General features: G+C 39.1%; 1 protein-coding gene across 2 annotated transcripts in view; it reads left to right on the top strand.

The window, feature by feature from the left end:
• F5 (coagulation factor V) overlaps nt 1-21,180 on the top strand; it is a 92,185-nt gene extending 71,005 nt beyond the window's left edge. For both annotated transcript variants that reach the window (XM_036756043.1, XM_036756044.1), the window contains 6 exons: nt 1,852-1,955; nt 2,765-2,920; nt 5,230-5,374; nt 11,337-11,488; nt 18,721-18,903; nt 20,481-21,180. In XM_036756043.1, the coding sequence (XP_036611938.1) occupies nt 1,852-1,955; nt 2,765-2,920; nt 5,230-5,374; nt 11,337-11,488; nt 18,721-18,903; nt 20,481-20,627 (887 nt within the window). In that variant the 3' untranslated portion in view covers nt 20,628-21,180. The remainder of the gene's footprint in view (nt 1-1,851; nt 1,956-2,764; nt 2,921-5,229; nt 5,375-11,336; nt 11,489-18,720; nt 18,904-20,480) is intronic.
• The last annotated feature ends 931 nt before the right edge of the window (nt 21,181-22,111 follow it).

Genomic DNA, 22,111 nt, shown 5'->3' with positions numbered 1-22,111 from the left:
ACTCCACCTGCCTGAGACACCGACTCTCTTTGTCAAAGGAATGTTAGAAGCAGTGATGTACAAGATTCCTTTGAACTCTAAATCCTATAGTCAAGAAGGAAGTATTTGCTCTGTTCCAAACAATGACCCTGATTTTGTTTCAAATATGACCCTACTTCAAATGAAAGCACATACCAAAGACAGGGAAGCCACAATCAATGATCTAGTGAGCTCATGTCCACACAGGTTCAGCCTGGAATAATTCTCTGGGTGAGGGGAAGAGTAGAATGTACTGAGAGAATATTAAGCCAGAGATAGAATATCCTTAATATTTTAAGATAATGATAGTTCTTGCTACTCTACTCTCAGTCATCAAATTTCTAATATTCCAAGTGTGAAATTAAAAAACTTGACCTCATTATTTCATTATCAGGAATTACCAGTTAAAATAAGCAAATGGCCTGTTTCTTGGGGGTGAGGGTAAATTTTCTCCCGAGCAGAGCCTCATAAGTGCTTGTGGGTTCATCTCCCTGGTTCTCTGCATACCACTGTGGGGGAGATTCTGCCTTGCCCCCTACTAAGAGTATCTTCTGTGTTCTGGGTGATATTTTTGGTGCTTGCCCCAGGAGTAAAAATCCCTACTCGTGGCTCTGACAACAGGGATATTCAAGGGATTTCTTTTTTCTACTTCATATGCCACCAGTAGGTGCAAGCAGAGTGACTGGACTAAATAGTCCAATGAGCATATTTCACACAAATAGACAAGACAACTCAGTCTCATCCTTGTATCTCCTTCACTCCCTCCCCTCAGACACTGACCTCCTAAAAACCAAGCCAAACCTTTTTCTTCAGAAGGGGATATATGGATATATCATATATATGTCTGTATGTACACACACACACACACACACACACACACATACACATATACTCATACACACACAGATACATATGTATATACATACATACATACATATATAATATATATTATATATAGTATATGTGTATATATATATATATACACCCTACACACACACACACACCCCACAACTACCACAGAAACTCTACCCCTTAAATTATCCAGATATTGAAACCACTTTGACTTTCCACTTCACTACGTTGAAGTGGTCCAAGTCTGTTCTTATTAGTTCTCAATCAACTTGGAAGAAAAAAACAGATGTGACAATTAAGAGAAAGGAGAGGTAGAAATTTTCCAGTAGCTGCTAAGGCTCAGGTGCTAAGGGGCCTAGAGAACTTAGGAAGTAGGGGGGCTGGAAGGGGTGTGCGAATCATTTGTGTATCAGGGATTGCCTGTAGATTGATTTAAGATCATCAGTCAATTCACTCATCAACAAGCACTTATTAAGCATTTACTCCTATATGCCAGGGACTGGGCTGAAGATATAAGTACAAGTAATGAATCCCTGCTTACAAAGGGTTTACAGTCTGATGGAGGAGATTACAAGTACATATAAAAAATATATAAAGCTGAAGTAGAAAACGAATAAATACAAATATATGCAAAGTAGTCAAATACAAGGTAGTTTGGTCAGAGGAGGAGAGTATTAGCCTTTGGGCAGAAAACTTATGCAGAAGATAATGCTTGAGTGGCTTTTACCTTTCTTGGTAACTCGGAGCTTTGGATGGTGCCTGGCACTTAGTAAGTACTTAGCAAATGCTAGACAAGGATGTTTGGTTACCACTTCAACCCCACACCCAACTATATAGTCTCTTTCTTGTAACATAAATCTAAGAGGGAAAAGGTTTTTCCACTGAAAAAGTGATTTTCCACTAAAACTGAGAATCACTGGATTCCTGATCTTTTTTTTTCAAAATTCAACTTCCTTGTTTTCTTCCTCCCTTGAAATCTAGGTTCCTGGCACCCTAAATTAGCGAGGTTAAACAATGGTGGATCTTACAATGCTTGGAGTACAGAACAACGAGCACCTTCTCCTCCATCTGAACCTTGGATCCAGGTATGCTTTAGTATCCTGACAATGTCCGTTGTAGGTAACTACCATGCACCCGCTTTGATTTGAACTGCAGCTCATTGTTCTGTTAATATTTTGAGTGGAAATCAAATATCTATTTCAAAGTAAGACTGGGCTAGTTTAATCAATCAACAAATATTTCTTGGGCACCTACTATTTCTCTTAGCATGATAATAGGCTGTGTGATGTAGCAGATAGAGCACTGGGATTAGAGTCAAATTCTGGGTTCGAATTCTGCCTTTGATATGTATTAGTTATAAGACACTGCACAAACCACTCAAACCCTCTGAATCTCAAGTAACTCTGTAAGTATATAATAGCAATAGGTAACATTTAAATAGCTCTCTATGATCTACAAAATACTTTACCTACATTGCTTCATTTGATACTGCTTTTATGACCCATTGCCTATGTATCTATAAATCTATGATTCTATGGTTCTTGTGAAGTAAGTTCTATCATTATCCTCATTTTATCAATGAGGAAACTAAGGCTTAAAGGTTAAATGTCTTGCCAAGGGTTCAGAGCTAAGGAAATGTCCAAGGTGGATTTACACTCAAGTCTTCCTAAATATAGCTATCTATCCAGTATGGCAACCTGTTTCTATCTATATATCTGAATTGGATGTTTCAGATGACATAAAGGGTCCACAGTGAAAGCATCTAACAAGCTCTCTGCCTGCAAAGGGCTTACAATCTAGGTCAATGAAAGACACCTCTGAAGAAAACCCATAAACAAGCATTAACTACTTTGCAGACCAAGATGACCATTTAATGCATCTGCTTCTATTACAGGTGGACTTCAAAAGAGAAGTTGTACTTACTGGGATACAGACCCAGGGAGCCAAACAGTACCTGACATCCTACTACACCACCCAGTTCTCTGTCGCCTATAGCTCTGACAAAAGAATGTGGCGGTACTTCAAAGGGAACAGCACTTCAAAACAAAAGGTGGGTAGATAGATAAGATAGATGGATGGATAGATAGATAGATAGATGGATAGACAGACAGACAGGTGATAGATAGATAGATAGATAGATGGATGGATGGATAGATGGATGGATGGTTGGATGGATGGTTGGATAGATGATAGGTAGACAGACAAGTAGAGATAGATCGATATGTTTCTGGACAACTGAGGGTGACTTCTTCTAAGTGGCTCCTTCTGAGTGGCTTATTTAGTGGTGGGTGCTATGAATAGCCTACTAAAAATATGACCCTAACTCCAGAGAGCTTCCAATACAGAAAACATGACCAAACGACATAGAGGCCACAATTGTGATTTCAGTGATGTCGTGGACTCTCAGGTGAGGGAATGGTCTGTACCAATGGGAGTCAGCATGTTAAAATCTTTAGAAAGTTCCTAGAGCCCTGAGAGGTCAAAGTTCTACATCCTGGGCACGTCAGAAGCAGGACATGAACCCTGGTCTCCAGAGACACAAGTTCTCTGCCACTCTGCTGTGCTACATTCTTGGTCATTAGCAGTAACTCAAGCATTCTCTCCATGGGAGACACTCTACAATAGAACAGGCTAAAACAAATCGAACCAGGTTCTTAGATCTCAAGGAGTCTGCATTCATTCTCCTTGCTAAGTTGATCTTCATGCTTTAAAAATTTCATGTTATGACTTGAATGCCATGTAAGGAGGGCAAAGTGTTATAATTCTCTAGGGAATAGGTAACATTATTCTGTTTCTGTTAACAAGAGGAGGTAAGGCTGGAATAGGCATCAATTTTAAATACGAAGCTAGATGGCAGAGTCTACAAACATTCTTCAACATTTACATGTCCTTAACCTGTTTTTCTATAACATTTCATAAAAAGAAAGAGTAAGCATGGAGTTTTCTGCAGTCGGCCTACCCCCACAAAATGAACCCTGAAACACAGGCTTAGACCCATTCCTTTTTCAAATGCAAAGAGCTTTATGTTTATCCCAATAACAGTAAATCTGGAGGACCTCATTATTGATTTCAGTTCTAAGGTTAAGCAGCAAATAAGGAAGTGTCAACCATCCAGACCTTTTGATTCCAGAGTCAGTCAGTCATTCAGCAAGCATTTATTAAGTTCCTACTGTGTGCCAGATACCAGGATACAAAGCCAGGAAAAAAACAATCCCTACAGTGGCACAGTGACTAGAGCATCGAGCCTGGAGTCAAGAAGACCGGAATTCAAACCCAGCCTCAGACACTTACTAGCTGTGTGACCCTGGGCAAGTCACTTAACCCTGTTTGCCTCGGTTCTTCATCTATAAAATGAGCTGGAGAAGGAAATAAAAAACCACTCTAGTTTCTTTGACAAGAAAACCCCAAATGGAATCATGAAGAGTTGGGCACGACTGGAGCAACTGAACAACTACAACAACAACAAAATTCTCAAGTAGCTTAATTCTACTGGGAAAGACATTGTGTGTATACACACACACACACACACATACACACACACACACACATATATATATATATACATACACATACATGTAGGTATGTATGTATGGAATGAATACAAAATAAATACAAATCAGTTAAATACCAAATAGTTATGGAGAGAAGGTGGTAATCCATTGGGGGACATAGGCAAGGTATCCTTTGGTTAAGATACTTTCCAGAATTTTAAAGTAGCCTAAGTCGGTTTCACAGTTTCCACAAAGCCAGCTAACTGGAAGAATTCTTCCTTGACTCCTACCTAATTCTTTTCTGTGGTACTAGGCCACAAATAAAGATTATTCAAAGGAATTGGCTGTCTTTGCGCTAGAATAACAAAGTCAGGTGGTCAAGAGAGCAAAACTCTAGAAGATCTGTGCTGACATCCCCTCTCTAGTGAAATATCACCTTGCAGGTTGGAAATGGAATCCACTTCAACAGAGTTTATGTGCATACCCTGCGCCTGGCACTGTGCTGCTTACTGGGGCTACAAAGACAGAAACGAAGTTCTTCTTGCCCTCACAGGGGCTGCATTCTACTGGAGCATACAACCTGGACATAGATTGAGATCTACAAAGAATGCGCAAAATGATACAAAGTGATGTCAAGAGGAAAGGAGGGCTAACACGTAGGAGCTTGTGAAAGACCTCTAAAAGGAGACGATTTTGAGCTGTGCCTCATTGGTCATAATCTTTTTCTTCTTCCATAGACCTCTTGGGTAATCTGGTGAAGCCTATGTATCCTTCCTCAGAATAACGTTTTTAAATACATAAAATAAAATAGGTAGGATTACAAATAAAAGGATTTTTTTAATTATTTGTCCCTGCTTTTTCTTTCTAGTACTTTGCAGGTAACTCAGATGCCTCCACCATCAAGGAAAATTCCTTTGACCCACCCATTGTGGCTAAATACATTCGGATCTCCCCAACCGTTTCCTACAATAGACCCACCCTCCGTCTGGAATTGCTGGGCTGTGAGGTCCAAGGTAAGGAATGAGGATTTACTGACTCTTCCTCTACTAGGCATAAAACAGGTTTGTAGAGCAGATTAGTTAGCAGATAGTTTTCAGGGACTTAGGATGATTGCTTCAGTTTTCCGTGTGTCCGACAGTTTGTGTGGCAACGAGGAGGAGGGAATGGGAGACAGGAAAAAGGAATAAGAGGAAACTTTCTACTATGCTTTAGGCACTTATCTCACATTTTGTTTGAGAAGGAAAATATTATAATTATTATATTAAATATAGAATATATATTATACCATTAAATATAGAATAAAATGTACTACTATTTTAAATATATGATAAAATACATTAAATATCATTAAAATAATTAAATGTTTTACTAAATATTGTGTTAAATATATAGTTATCTTAAATCCATAACCATATATACTATTAAATATAATATAAATAATGCTAAACACAATAAAATATTTATTATACTAAGTATATATTTGTTGTTATTAAATGATAGATACATTAAATGGTATTTATAATATTAAATATATAAATACTACAATAAACACATAATAAAATAAAGTATTTATTTTATTTTGAGAAATATGGGACTCACGAGCCAACTCTATGATCTAAGGTTCCTCAGGTATTATTAGCCTCATTTTGCATATGAGGAAACTAAGACTTAGACAAATTAAGGGACTCTTTTATGGTCACACACTTAGTAAGATTCAGGGATGAAACACGAACCCTGTTCTTTAAATCTTCATTGACACTCTATCCACTACCCCAAATGGAAATCTTGAAGTATGGATTCAGCTTAGGTAGTATTGGTCTTCCTCATGCCCTGGAATGGTAGACTTCAGAGGAGAGGGAAGTGTGCCATCTGCACTGGGATCTTGGTCTCTCCACATGGTCTGCCAATCACAGTATCGTCTGCCATCACTCTAAGTGTCAACACATACTTGTCCCAAAGGGAGCATGTCTGAAACTGTGCCTATTTCATATAAGAATAACATTTGATTATGATGACTTCTCTATAATAGATTAATTCAGGTTTAATATGTTTTCATTTTTTAAATATTATTATAATGATTGCTTTCCTAGTGTTTAACCAACCTTATATCTCATCTAAATCTAAATGTCATAATGAATGATTCCTTTAAATATATTGCTATAATTTGTTTGAAAGGATTTTTTTAAATTATGAATTAATATTCATTAATAATATTAGTCAATCATTCTTTTCTTTATCTTTCCCTAGTTTAAGTATTAGAAATACATTTTTCTCATAAAAGGGGTTTGGCAGAGTTTTTCTTTCTTAATTTTTGAGAATAATTTGATTAGCATTCATTGTTCTTAAAAGTTTGATGGAATTCCCCTGTAAATCTGTCAGAACCAGGAGTCTTTTCTTTGCTAATTTCTTTATAGCTAGTCATGTTTCCTTTTCAAAATTATATTACTTAAGATCTCTATTTGGCCTTCTGTTAATTTGAATAGTTTATATTTTTGAAAGCATTCCTCTGTTTCTTTGGTGCTCTCAGTTTTGTTAGCGTGTAACACCACATGGTAGGTAGGTTCTCATAATTCTTTTAATTTTTTTCTTGCTTTGTTGGGATTCCACCTTGCATTTTATCTGTTTGAATTTCCTCCCTGTCCTTTTTAATCAGATTGGCTAAAGTTTTGTCAACTCTTTGGGAGTCTTTTCAAGGAACAAGGTTTTATCATTTCTATAGTTTTTTTTTTTTTGTCTAACCAGGTTCTGAAACCAACTACAAATACCAAGTATTCAGATTCACCCTGAAACCCTAACTGCAACATTTTACAGTAGATAAAATACATGACATTTATTAGCTTTGTGACCAGGGGCAAATCACTTAAACTCTGGAGACTTTTTCCCATAAAGCAAGAATAGTAATACCTAACCTCCCACAATTATCATAAACCTCCAATGAGATAATGTTTGCACTGCCTAGTTTTCCTGAAAGCCTTCTTACAAAAGACAGGATTTTAGATGAAATTTAAAGGAAACCACAGAAGTTAGGTGGAGAAGATGAGGAGGAAGAAAGTTCCAGGCATGGAGACAGCATGTAAACCTTCTCAGAGTTGGTAGAGGGGGAGTACAGTTCAAGGAACAACCCGAAGGCCAGCATCACTGGATTGCAGAGTGGGTGGGGGAGGGGAGGAGATAGGAGGCAGTGTAAGGAATAAAACCATTGGAAAGATTGGAAGGGTCCAGATTATGGAGGGTTTTTAAAAAGCAAAAGAGACAATTTTATATTTGATCCTGGTGGCAATAGGGAGCCTAAGCAGACTGGACAGGGAGATGGAGAGAGAAAGGAGTGACACGGTCAGACCTTAGGAAGATCAATGTGATAGCTGAGTACACTGGAATAAGGAGAGACCTGGCCCAGGGAACCCAACTAGCAGACTCTTGCAATAATCTAGGTGAGAGGTGAGGAGGGGCTGTCCCAGGGCAGGGGATGTCATAGCAGAGGGGAGAGATGATATAAAAGTAGAAACAACAGAACTTGGGAACTGACTGGGATGAGGGATAGTGAAGAAAGAGCTCAGGGTGGCATCTAGGCTGCAAGCCCAGATATGTCCAAATCCACATGAAATATGTTAAAGAGGAAAAAATTCTATTCTATGTAACAAGGGTGAATGAATTTTCTCATCCACTAATTCTTCCACTTCAATTCTCACTTACCTTGGTACCACAGAGGGAATAAGAAGTCATGTATTCTAGTAGAAAAGGTAAAACTGAACATGGTATCTCTCTCAAGGGAAACTACAGTTTACTTTTCTCTGTAATTTTAGTTTAAAACACAATAAAGTCTGGGGCAGCTAGGTGGCACAGTTAGTAGAGCACTGGCCCTGGAGTCAGGAGGACCTGAGTTCGAATCTGGCCTCAGACACTTGACATGTACTTAGCTGTGTGACCTTGGGCAAGTCACTTAACCCCAATTGCCCTGCCAAAAAGCAAAAAAAAAAAAAAAAACACAATAAAGTCCCAAATGTTAGAAATATGTACCTTTCCTGAAAACTAGGGTCTATTCTAGACTCCATGATTTTTTAAGTTTCTCATGATTCTCTTTTTTTTTTTTTTTTTATCACCCCCCTCCCCTCTCATCCCCTTTTCCCTTCCTTTCTTGTAGGGCAAGATAAATTTCTACGCCCCATTGCCTGTGTATCTTATTTTTTTAGTTGCATACAAAAAGTTTTTTTGTTTTTGAACATCTGATTTTAAAACTTTGAATTCCAAATTCCCTTCCCTCTTCCCTTCCCACCCACCCTCCCTAAGAAGTTGAGCAATTCAACCTAGGCCACGCATGTATTATTATGTATAACCCTTCCACAATATTCATGTTGTGAAAGGCTAACTACATTTTGCTCCTTCCCAACCCATCCCGCTTTATTGAATTTTCTTCCTTGACCCTGTCCCCTTTCCAAAGTGTTTGTTTTGATTACCTCCACCCCCATCTGCCCTCCACTCCATCATCCCCCTGCCTTTTATTTTTTTTTTATCTTCCTCCCTCTTCTTTCCTGTGGGGTAAGATACCCAACTGAGTATGTATGGTATTCCCCCTCAGGCCAAATCTGATGAGAGCAAAGTTCACTCATTCCCCCCTCACCTGCCCACTCCCCTCCTCTCCTAGAACTGCTTCCTCTTGCCACCTTTATGGGAGATAATCCACCCCATTCTATCTCTCCCTATCTCCCTCTCTCAGTAAGTTACTCTCTCATCCCTTAATTTCATTTTATTTCTTTTAGCTATCTTCCCTTCATCCTCAACTCACCCTGTGTCTGCTCTCTCTCTTTTACATATATATATATATACACATACATACACATACATACATATACACATAGATACATGCATACATACACATTCACTTATATATATACATAAACATATATATATGCATATATATATATGCATACTCCCTTCAACTACCCTAATACTGAGGTCTCATGAATCATACTCATCATCTTTCCATGTAGGAATGTAAACAAAACAGTTCAACTTTAGTAAGTCCCTTGCAATTTCCGTTTCTTGATTACCTTTTCATGCTTCTCTTGATTCTTGTGTTTGAAAGTCAAATTTTCTATTCAGTTCTGGTCTTTTCACTGAGAAAGCTTGAAAGTCCTCCATTTTATTGAAAGTCCATATTTTGCCTTGGAACATGATACTTAGTTTTGCTGGGTAGGTGATTCTAGGTTTTAATCCTAGCTCCATTGACCTCCGGAATATCGCATTCCAAGCCCTTCGATCTCTTAATGTAGAAGCTGCCAGATCTTGGGTTATTCTGATTGGGTTTCCACAATATTCAAATTGTTTCTTTCTGGCTGCTTGCAGTATTTTCTCCTTGATCTGGGAGCTCTGGAATTTGGCAACAATATTCCTAGGAGATTTCTTTTTGGGATCTATTTGCGGAGGCGATCAATGGATTCTTTCAATTTCTATTTTGCCCTGTGGCTCTAGAATATCAGGGCAGTTCTCCTTGATAATTTCCTGAAAGATGGTATCTAGGCTCTTTTTTTGATCATGGCTTTCAGGTAGTCCAATAATTTTTAAATTATCTCTCCTGGATCTATTTTCCAGGTCAGTGGTTTTTCCAAGGAGATATTTCACATTGTCTTCCATTTTTTCATTCCTCTGGTTCTGTTTTATAATATCCTGATTTCTCACAAAGTCACTAGCTTCCACTTGCTCCAATCTAATTTTTAAAGTAGTATTTTCTTCAGTGGTCTTTTGGACCTCCTTTTCCATTTGGCTAATTCTGCCTTTCAAGGAATTCTTCTCCTCATTGGCTTTTTGGAGCTCTTTTGCCATTTGAGTTAGTCTATTTTGTAAGGTGTTGTTTTCTTCAGTGTATTTTTCAGTATTTTTTTGGGTCTCCTTTAGCAAGTCATTGACTTGTTTTTCATGGTTTTCTCGCATCCTTCTTATTTCTCTTCCCAATTTTTCCTCTACTTCTCTAACTTGCTTTTCCAAATCCTTTTTGAGTTCTTCTATGGTCTGGGGCCAGTTCATGTTTTTCTTGGAGGCTTTGGTTGTAGGCTCTATGACTTTGCTGTCTTCTTTAGGCTGTATGTTTTGGTCTTCTTTGTCACCAAAGAAAGAATCCAAAGTCTGAGACTGAATCTGGGCGCGTTTTCGCGTCCTGGCCATATTCCCAACCAACTAACTTGACCCTTGAGTTTTTCAGTGGGGTATGACTGCTTGTAGATTACAGAGTTCTATGTTCTACGTTTGGGGGGGAGGTGCCAGCTCTGTCAGAGCCGCACTCCTCCTTCCCCAAGGACCCCCAGTCCAGACTGGGCTCAGATCTTCGGCAGGCTGTGCACCCCTGCTGTGATCCGCCACTTAATTCCACCCACCAGGTGGGCCTGGAGCCGGAAGTAACAACAGCTGTAGCTGCCCCACCTCCGCTGCCCCCGGGGCTGGAAGCGGAACCGCGAACTCCTTCCACTCCCGCAGCTTTTCCCACTAACCTTCTCCGCAGTCTTTGGTGTTTGTGGGTCGAGGGGTCTGGTAACTGCTCACGTATTCAGGGCACTAGGGCCCCCTCCGCCCGGCTTCTGGACTGGATCGTCCACGCCGCTCAGGCTGGGCTCTGCTCCACTCCGTTCCCAGCTCCCAGCTCCCAGCTCCCAGCTCCGTGTGGAATAGAGCTCACCCAGAGACTATCCGGGCTGTCCTGGGCTGGAGCCCTGCTTCCCTCTGCTGTTCTGTGGGTTCTGCCGTTCTAGAATTGGTTCAGAGCCATTTTTATAGGTTTTTGGAGGGACTCGGGTACGGAGCTCACTCTAGTCCGTGCTTACCAGTCGCCATCTTGGCTCCGCCCCTCTCATGATTCTCTTAACCATACAATCTCCGAATGCGAGGGCCATGCCAGGCATTTCTTGTATGACCCACAGCACTTAACACATAGTACGACTCATCGAAATGTTTGTTAATTAAATCATGGTGATTTCCCCTTGACAGGTTGCTCCACACCTCTGGGTATGGAAAGCCAAAAGATAGGAAATAATCAGATTACAGCTTCATCCACGAAAAAATCTTGGTTGGGAGGTTACTGGTCACCCTTCTATGCCCGTCTCAATGCTCAAGGCCGTGTGAATGCCTGGCAAGCCAAGGTAAAACTTCCACAGTGAATGGTCTTTTTCAAGTTCTCATGGATTAAAACAAACAAAGTTTAGTAGACACAACAAAGAGACTCTGTTAACATAAACCATGTCTCCTGTTTACACTTATTAAAAATTCTAGATTATTTTTTGAATGTGGTTGCTATCGCATTTATATTTGGATTAGACAAAAATCATTTCTGGCCTGCACAGGTCTGGGGGGGTTTAACTTTGATTTATCATTGGTGATTTCTGAACTTTTTGGAGTTGCAATATCCTTAGTGAATTAATTTGTTACTGTTGTTAACTATATAATTATATGTAAATATATATTACATAAATATTATTAATAACTTATTATTAACTTGTATGAATTAACTAAGTGAATCTAACAATATCACTCTTTTTTAAAAGGACCATGTATTCTTAGTTTTAAAAATTAAAATGTAGGTAGGATGGAACAGTGGAAAGAACACCAAACTTAGAGTCATAGGACCTGAATTTGATTCCCAGCTCTACTTACTATTTGATCTTGGGCAAATCACCGAACTTCTCTGAGACTCAGTTTCCTCATTTGTAAAATGAAAAGAGTTGGACGAGGTTACTTCTCAGGTCTCTTCCAGCTCCAGATCTCTGAATCTCTGAATTGATTTTGTATTGTTTCTTTTTTAAAAATTTTTTAAAAAAAAATTTCGAGGGCAGAGATTTTTTTAATTTAATATTTTTAGTTTTCAACATTGATTTCCACAAGATTTTGAGTTATAAATTTTCTCCCCATTTCTACCCTTCCCCCCATGCTAAGATGGCATATATTCTGATTACCCCTTTCCCCAGTCTACCCTCCCTTCTATCACCCCCCTCCCCCATCCCCTTTCCCCTTACTTTCTCATAGGGCAAAATAGATTTCTATACCCCACTGCCTGTATATCTTATTTCCCAGTTGCATGTAAAAATAACTTTTTCTAAACATCGTTTTTAGAACTTCGAGTTCCAAATTCTCTCCCTTCTTCTCTCCCCACCCACCCTCCTTGAGAAGGCAAGCAATTCAACATAAGCCACACATGTATCATTATGCAAAACACTTCCATAATAGTCATGTTGTGAAAGACTATTTCCCTCCAACCTATCTTGTCCCCCTTTATTCAATTTTCTCCTTTGACCTTGTCCCTTTTCAAAAGTGTTTGCTTTTGACTACCTCCTCCCCTAATCTTCCCTCCCTTCTATCATCCCCTCCCCACCCGATTTTGTATTATTTCAATGTTATGTTAGTTATCCTGCGTGATCATTGGTGTTTTCAAACCAGTCTAAGTGCTTTCTCCCATTGATTAAACACAATTCAAAGAGCTAATTATGACCCATGATGAAAGTCCATCGACCATTAAAGTCCTCCTCTGATCCCTTGTCACGGCATGAAGTGACCTTGGGTTCTTGAAGCTACGTCAACAAGGTTAGAGCTTGGACAGGTCCTGTCAAATTGAAGAGTCTTCAAATCCAAGTTCAGCACCAATCTAAGCCCAGCCTAGCTAAATTAGGAAAGATCCATCCCCAGAGAGCTGGTCACCAGACAGTGGTTTGCTTTTTTTTTTTATTACAATTCATGAAACCATCTACTAAGGCTTAGAGGAATTGTAATCTCCATCAGTAGAGGAAGTGCCCACACCAATGGAATTGTGTATATTTGATTAAAGAAGAGGTTGATTACATATATTGGAGTCAATTGGTTTGAGTATAAATCTTCATCTTTGACACATTTTGAGGGGTTTGTTTTCTCTTCCACAGAGTCAGGCAGTCAAAATTAAGTAGAAAGCCTTACTTAAGACTGGCAAACCTAAACAACGAGTACTTCCTTCTCTTATGATGCCTGAAGCATTAGTCTCTGAATATAGCATTCCAGGAAATTTTCCCCAAGGGAAATTACTAGGAAGGTATAGGGAGTTTCCCTGTTCATGAAGTGAAAAAGTGCTTAACTCTAAGGGGTGACTCTACATTGAGTTCTGATGTTCTAAGAAGAACCAGACATGTCTAGGAATTTCACCTTTAGACCAAAATACATATAGGATCATAGTCTCATAGGATGCTAGAGCAGAAAGGACCCTACAAAAGATCATCTTATCTACCCTTCTCATTTGACAGATGGGGAAACTGAGACCCAAAGAGGTGAAGTCATTTATCTAGAGTCACAAAAAACTCCCTCTCCTGACTCTTTCACTTTACATACTGTTTGTCTTATCAAATTCACCTAAAATTTATACCTGGTATCCAAATCTATGTGATAAAACCAACAGTAGTGAAAAATTAGTTTTGATTTTTAAATCAAGTGATTTAAAAATCACTTGAGTTGATAGAAGTTACACATCCAGATTTTAAAATTCATCTCCCTTATACCTGTACTCCTTTATTTAGGTGGGATACAAATCAAAGAAAGACATAGAGAGGTAAAGACACATGGACACAGTTAGCCAGCCATCTCCTCTTAACTTTTTCTTCCCAACCAAAATCTTATAGCTGCTAAATCAGTGTTATCAAACCATGATTTTAGAGGACTCCAAAGTGCCTCTGATCATTTTAAAGATTGTTGTGAATTTTTTAAATTCCCCAAACAAAATTTTTCATTTTCTTTACATTTAAATTCCATAGAATGTATACTTTTACTAGCAGGGGCTGGGCAGGGGAAGAGGTTGGAATGGATATGTCAAAGAAACAGCACCGTGATGCTGCAACTCCAAAAGGCAGTGAATCATTGCTCTAAATATATTTAGTTGAGTTCACAGGACAGGCGGAATCTCCCAAAGATTCTGTTCCAATAACCCTGTCACTCACTGAGCTTCATCTGTCTCCTCTAATTCTCCCCAATTCATTATCTAAATGAGGCTGAATCCGAGGTGAGGTCATCTTTCCCTGAGACATCTAAGAATGAGCCACAGATGCTGCAAGACTGAACTGCCTCCCAGGTGCTAGGTGATGCAGTTGTTGGAATCCTTATCAAAGCAGGACAACTACACAGTGTGTTACATGTGACTGTATGACTGGGGAATAATGAACTGTTGTTCCTTCTTAGTGATAGCATTGCAGAGGAAGCTCTATCTTTCACCCCAGGGCCATTCTCATAGCCAGCCAGCCTCACCCTGTTCTTTCATCCTTGTAGGACCTTTAGGGGAAAAAATTATACACACACATACACACACACCCCTTCTCCTGAAGTGGATGTGAATGGAAACTTTGCAGAGCTGCTGTCATTTTGACAAAGGTCCTATTTTATTAGCATGAGAACAAAACATTAAGGAAGAGGGATTTTTTTTTGAATGGGGGGGGGTCAAGTTCCACCCTAAAGGATGCAAAACTCATTTATCACTATTCAATGGTTAAAGACATAGCAGTGTGTGTGTGTGTGAGTGTGAGTGTGTGTGTGTGTGTGTGTGTGTATGTATCCAGGGCTTAGGAAAGTGCCTGTCACATAATAATTACTCTATTTATCTACTGCACACTAGTAGATGCTTAATAAATGCTCATTGACTAACTATCCCATTCTTATGGTTCCATTTTAGGGGATGTTCAATTCAACAAACATTTAACTAGGGCCTAAGATGAACAGTATTCCAGATTACTTACCAGTCTGCATCAATGGAGGGAGATTTCACACCAAGTTTCCCCTAGTTATACATAATGACAAATGGGATGAGAGGAAGGGAATAAGCAGTTATTAAGCACTTACTGTGTGCCAGGCACTGAGTTACATGCTTTACAACGTTAAGAGTTCACTTGATCCTCACAACATGTTGTAAATGTCATTCCATTTTATATTTGAGGAAATTGAGGCCAATAAAAGAAAGTTAATGAGTTGTCGTTATGGTAATTAGGGTGGGACTTTTTTTTTTTTTACTGTTTTCCCCTTTGGAATGCTGAGATAATCAAGTACCTTTGATGAATTTTGCTTTTTAAATGTTGTCTTTGTTTTGGAGTGCTTCTCCGCACTAAGGCATCTTTGATTGAATCAGGAGTCTTTGATGACCTGCTTAAGTCAAGAGAAGGCCTAGTTACACCCTCTGACTCTGAGCAAGCCTTTGAGTCACGAGAAGGCCTAAGTCATGTGGGTTTGAGTAGTGGTTGTGATGCCCTTTGACCCTGAAGAAGTGTATATAAACTCAGAGGTTAGCATTTTGCCTTTGGGGGCACAGTCATTGAAAGAGTGTCGGTGATGAGACTCTGGGTAGCCGTTGAAGCAGCCACCCACCCCTCCCCTCTTTGAAAACCCAGATGTTGGTGCTTCTCTGGTAACTACATATTGTGACTTGGTCTGTTTATATTGTCTCCACTTATAATTTCTGTTTGTATTTGCTCTGAAGTTCAGGATGATGACTCGTTCTCTGAACTAAGTGAATGATATATATATATATATATATATATATATATATATATATATATATATATATATATATATATATATTTAATATATTTAATGGAAGTGAGATTTGTAAACCCCTTAAAGTTGCTTTCCTTAGAAAAGCAGATCCAAGAACCTATGCTGGCAGCCCTCCTGTGCACTCTTGTTATGGGTCTTGTTATTGGTCTTTCACCTCCACAGCAGCCGCTAGCAGCATTGTTGTTATAGTTGCCCAGGGCAACACAGCTTGTAAGTAGAGAAGGCTAGAATTAGACTCAGGTGTTCCTGACTTCAGGCCCAGAGCTCTGAAGACCATCTCCTACCTTTAAAAATGTACAAAAACACCGTTGGACGTAAAGATGAATAAAACCCAGTCCCTGCTTCCCAAGGAACTTATAAGCCAAGTAGGGGAGACAAACACATAATAACTTCAATGTAAAAATAGAATGTGTTAAGTGTATGAAAGGTATAAACCCAGGGTTCTTCAAGATCGGAGGTGGGAAATATAATTTCTATCTTTCTAGCTTGGTTTTGCTTGGGATTCTGATTGGATTCTATCTAATTTCTGTCTTCCTATTGAGAGGAATCAAGGGAGCCATGATAGGGAGAAAGGAGGAAAAGGATATTTCTTAGCCAGGGAATGAATGGCATGAGTCAAGGCAGAGAGATGTGAATGCACAGGACAGGGGATCATAGGATTTTAGCGCTAGAAGGATCTATGGAGAACAATTAGTCAAATATCCTCATTTTACAAGTGGGGAAAAAAGAGATACAGCACCTCCCACTTACCTCTCACCTCCTGGTAACCTGGCTTCCAGCCCCACCACTCAGCTGAAACTACTCTTCCCAAATCACGGCTTGTCTCTCAACTGACAAATCCAATGGCTTTTTTCCCCTCAGTCTCCATGCTTTTATCTCTCTACAATGTTTGACATTGTGGACCATTCCTTAGTAAGTGCCCCTAAAAAGTGAGTGTGTAGTGAGGAAGTAGAATAAATGGGATAGGTTATTATTTGATCTACTTTGAAGAAATCTGGAAGAGAAAAGAAGGGGAGAGATGTGGGAAATGAGCAGATGTGTTTTGGAGCCAGGTGATCAGGCTCCAGAGAACTGATTATTAAATGTTCCGCATAAGCTTTTATTTACACTTCAGAAATTAGCAAATGCTACACAAATCAGGGCTTGATTTATAGTTGGTTAATTGTTTAGACTTAAGAAAATGAAGGAGAAAATGTTTACAATGTAAACATTTACAAAAGTAAAAGTATGATGGGGCAGCTAGGTGGTCCAGTGAATACAGCACTGACCCTGGAGTCAGAAGGACCTGAGTTCAAATCTGCCCTCGAGACACTTGACACACTTAGTAGCTGTGCGACTTTGGCCAAGTCACTTAATCTGAATTGCCCTGTCTTCCCCCTTCAAAAAAAAAAAGAATGAAAAAAGTAAAAAGTATGCCTTGGATTTTTTTTTTTCAGAGAGTCAGTTGTCAAACCAACATATCATTGCATACAAGGCTTTATTAGAAGGGTTTTTTGTTTCTTCATCCAGATCTGAGCTTGTTCATAGATAAAGGGCAAAAAAAACAGCAAAGAAGAAAGATTAAAAATGTAAAAACAAGAATGAATGGTTGATGCAATAAGGTCCTAAAGGAGATAATAAAGGACCAAATTAAGGGTGCGTGCTGGCTACGTGAGCCTCGGGAAGGAGTAGGGTTTTGAGAATGAAAAGAAGATAGGACAGGTGAAGGCACAGGCAGGTTATAATACGGGAAAGAAACTGGAATTGTTACAAATTGGAAAGAACACTGAATTTCAAGTCAAAGGACCTGGGTTTGAATTCTGACCACTCATTACTGCAGGAAACCCATTTTAAACTTCCTGGGTCTCATTTTCTTCATTTGTAAAATGAGTGAGTAAGACTAAATTATCTCTAAGATACCTTCCAGCTGAAAAAACTATAATGCTGCGAAGTTGAGGTAATTCAGATCACATGGCTTTGATCTCAATAACAGAAGAGTGGAGGTCAACTTGTTCTGAGTGTATGAAGCTTAGGAGCAGGAAAAGGTTGCCAAAATTTCCACTGGGGATATGATATGGTGTCAGTAAGGGCTGATTAAAAGGATTTCTGGGCAGCAGCAAATGTTCAGCTGAGGTTATGCAATAAATTTACATTGGATGAAATTAGTATTATTTCTTGGCTTCTCCGGTAACACCCGGCAGCCTGGAAGCAGAAATAGAGAAAGAAATTGGTTGGTGGGGATCACTGAAGGTTAAGGAACTTCAGAAGTCTGAGGGTACAAAGAATTTCAAGGTGGTGGCTAGTATTTGCCTGAAGCAGGGTACCATCTTGTACAGGGATTCAAAATAATTTCTAGGCTTTTCTAGCAAACCTGCCTGAAAGGAGAGACGTTATCTCTCAGAGCATCACAAAGTGGGATGGGGTCTCAGCGGCCATGTAGTTCAATCACTACGTGCACAAGATGCCCTTCTCTAACATACCCTGCAAGTGAACAGCCAGCTTTGGTTTGAAAATCCCCCCAGTGAGGAAGGACACTCCTGAGGCAGTGTATCCTACTTTTTGATAACCAATTATTACGGAGGTTTTTCTTTGCAGCCTCTACCCTTTGTTCCTCTGAGATCAAGGAGAATATCTAATCCCTCTTCCCTATGCCAGCTTTTCAGCTATTTCTGGACAGAAATCATATGCCCTAAAGTCTTCTATGAATCCATGATCCCTCTGAAACAGCACACAAAGAATACCCCAACCTTTTATCTCTCCCTTTATGATCCATGTCTGTAAATACTGTGCATCTAAAAGCTCTCATCTCGTCAAACTGTCTCACCAAAGTGTCTAACTTTCTTAGTCAAACAACAACAGGCAGTGGCTACAGATAGACCTGCTCAAAACCAAGAAGATAACAGCGATTGTAACCCAAGGAGCCAAGTCTTTCTCCAATGAAATGTATGTGATGTCTTACACCATCTTCTACAGTGATCATGGCACAGGATGGAAACCTTATAAGGACAAATCGTCCATGACGGCAAAGGTACAATGTGATGTCTTAGCAAAGAGATGATAACACAGTCCCTAAGACAGGGACTTAGGAAAGTGACATCCAGATCCCACCGACACCATTCCCTGGCCTTATAACTCTAGGTTTTGGTTAGAAATAGGATTTTAGAGCTGGAAGGAAACCTGAAAGTCATGTAGTCCAATCCCTGCATTTTAAACACAAGCTAACCAAGAAGCCAACTAGAGGTCAGCGGTTTGTTTGCCCAAGTTCACACAGTTAGTTACTGGCACTTTCTATATTTAGGTTGGTCCAACTGTGAACTGGGGGTAGTGCCTTTTAATTGTTCAACACCAATGTGTAAAGACCATTTTTATTTGGAGGGGTAATAGTGTTCGAAGACTTAGAATTATTATTATTATATAAAAATCATTCTCTTTCCTATCATTTGGTGAAAATCAAATTAAAAAGACTTTGCAATAAATCCCTATGCTACTTGATATATATATGTTATATATATGTATTATATATACATATATATTTAATGTTTCACAGACTACTGCACAAGTGAATAATATAACCGCTTTTGGTAGCTGAATAACAGTATTAGGATTTGGGCTTATTATTATTGTTATTAATTATTCTGAGGATTTTTATTATTTAATTAAATTCTACATGCACCAATGATAAACTTTTGGGCAGTATTGATCCTGAAGCAACAAGTATGGCCTTCTGCTACAGGGTGTGGAAAAACTAGAGTTCCTCAAAGCTGACCTGCTATATCACATCTCTAATTTCCTCTTGTGTCACGAACAGCTTACTCAACTGGTTCTTTGTGTTAAAGGTCCTACCCAAAGGTTGAATTAGCTATTGTCAACAGTGAGGGTGGCCATTCCCAGAAGGTGAAACATTATCAGCAACAAACATTTACAGAGCAGGGTATTGCTATGAGCTAGGCAATAGGTTTAGTAGTGGGATACGAAGAAATATCTGCCCTCAAGGATTTCTGGTGGGGGAAACAGGGCATCCCTTCGTTTATTCATACAGCCAGGCATACTTACTGCTAGGCGCTGGCTAATAAGAGCCTACAGTCACATAGCTATTTATCGTTACATCACTTTGTCATTTGGTCTTCCCAACAGACCTAGGAGATAGTGCAAATATTACTATCCTCCATTGAAGACGAGGAAACTGAGGGTCAAAGAGCTTAAATCATTTGTTCAAGATCACAGAGCTAGTAAGAAGCAGAGCTATGGCCTGAACCCAGGTCTTCCAATCCTAGGCCCAACATTGTGCTGTCTCATGGGCAGTTCCATTTTTAAACAAACAAACAAGTTAACGTTTCCTAACTGGAGAAATGTTTTTACTGAAGCTCTAGCTACCCACCCTTCCTCATCATTACCTTCCTTCATCTTCTGTCTCAACCTAGAAACACGCATGCCCAGGCAAAGTCTATGGTGAGGCCACAAAAGCATCTTATTCTCAGAAGGAGGAGAGAGAGGACAGGAAGCACTGCAAACACCTCAACTGAATTAAAGTGCATAAGGAGTTTCTCTATGTATCTTTCTGTATGCCATTCTAGTACTAATTCTTTTCTTATTCTTTATTTTCAGATTTTTGCGGGAAATGTTAATCCCAAAGGACAGGTCAAGAATTTTTTCAACCCTCCCATCTTTTCCAGGTTCATCCGTGTTGTTCCCAAGTCATGGAATCAAAGCATTACTCTTCGATTAGAACTCTTTGGCTGTGATATTTACTAGAGCTGGGGTAGATATCATGCATTCTTTGAGTCTTCAAAGGGTAGTTTTAGCACTGGTTGTCTATTTTATAGTTATTTTAAATGTCAGACTTCAAAAGATTTTTCTACTGTTGCTTTTTCCCCTCTTATCTAGTAGAAACTGGGGTTTTCTACATGAGATTTTCTAGTTTATTTTTTTCCCACCATAAAATAAGAAAATAGTACTGATTTGGCAGCATTGATTACATTAACATGGAAAAATAATATTGAAGGTTTTTAGTAGCCAGATGAATTAAAGATTATTGATCACAAATGGAATCTTGATTGTTATTCTAGAACACCAGAATTTGGGTAATTTTTTAGCCCAGATGTCCTCATTGGCATAGGCTATTAATAGTGTTAATGTGTTGTACTCATGTTTTCAGGAAAGTGATTTTCAGTCATGAATCTGAAGCATTTGAAAGGTTGGTCAGAGGTGAAATGAACAATTTCAAGGTTGGCAACTTTTAAACCTCTGTGAAGTCACCAGTAAAAAATCTTTATGGCTTTGCAAGAATAAATTATGATGCAATAAGGTTCTTTTGTTATGTTTTATAATATAACCTTATCGTGATGATTTTTAAATATCCACTTGATGTTTCACATCATTAGCTGCTGAGGTGAATAATAAAGGGGGGAAGGTGTTGGTGGTAATACTTGTTTATTGGTTGTATGCCTGGCTATGCTCCTTTTGTCCGAATTAAAGAAAGGAGGCAAATAACCCAAATATAGAGAAAAGGTACACAGTTCTATTATTATGAATCATTTCCCTTAAGATGGAGTTGTGGTTCAGTCGTTTTCAGTCATGCCTGACTCTTTGTGACCTCATTTGGGGTTTTCTTGCTAAAGATACTGGAGTGGTTTGCAATTTCCTTCTCTAGCTCATTTTACAGACGAGGGAACTGAGGCAAACAGGGTTAAGTGACTTGCCCAGGATCATACAACTAGTAAGTATCTGAGGCCGCATTTGAACTCAGGAAGATGAGCCTTCCTGACTCCAGGCCCAGCATTCTATCCACTGCACCAAGTAGCCACCTGAGAAAACAATCATATTCTGCAAAATCATGTCTGTTTATAGGGACAAAATATGCTGTCCTTCATTTAGGAAAAGATATCTATAGCACATTCTGAGGAGGATGAGCATCTTAAGTGGGTTTTTTTCCAGTAGTCATGATGACTTCATGCTGATATGTCCATAATCTAATAATGCATCTCCTCTTTTGCTTAGAAGTACACTATTTTGAAATGACTGGTCCAGGTTAGGGAGTATAGTTTCTAGACAACAAACAGAATAAAGTAGATGAATAATCCCTTGCCTGCAGTGAGTGTTTGATAAATTTATTAAAGAAATGTGAGATGTATGTGCATGTAAGGATGCAAGCTATGGCTTTCATTGGCTTTAATAATAGCTGAGAGAAAGGAAGGAAGGAAGGGAGGGAGGGAGGAAAAGAAAGAAGAAAAGGAGGG

The sequence above is a fragment of the Trichosurus vulpecula genome, chromosome 4, assembly GCF_011100635.1.
Source record: "Trichosurus vulpecula isolate mTriVul1 chromosome 4, mTriVul1.pri, whole genome shotgun sequence".
In the NCBI taxonomy this organism is placed as follows: domain Eukaryota; kingdom Metazoa; phylum Chordata; class Mammalia; order Diprotodontia; family Phalangeridae; genus Trichosurus; species Trichosurus vulpecula.
The sequence above is the reverse complement of the archived record's forward strand: the minus strand, read 5'-3'. Positions and strand labels throughout refer to the sequence as shown.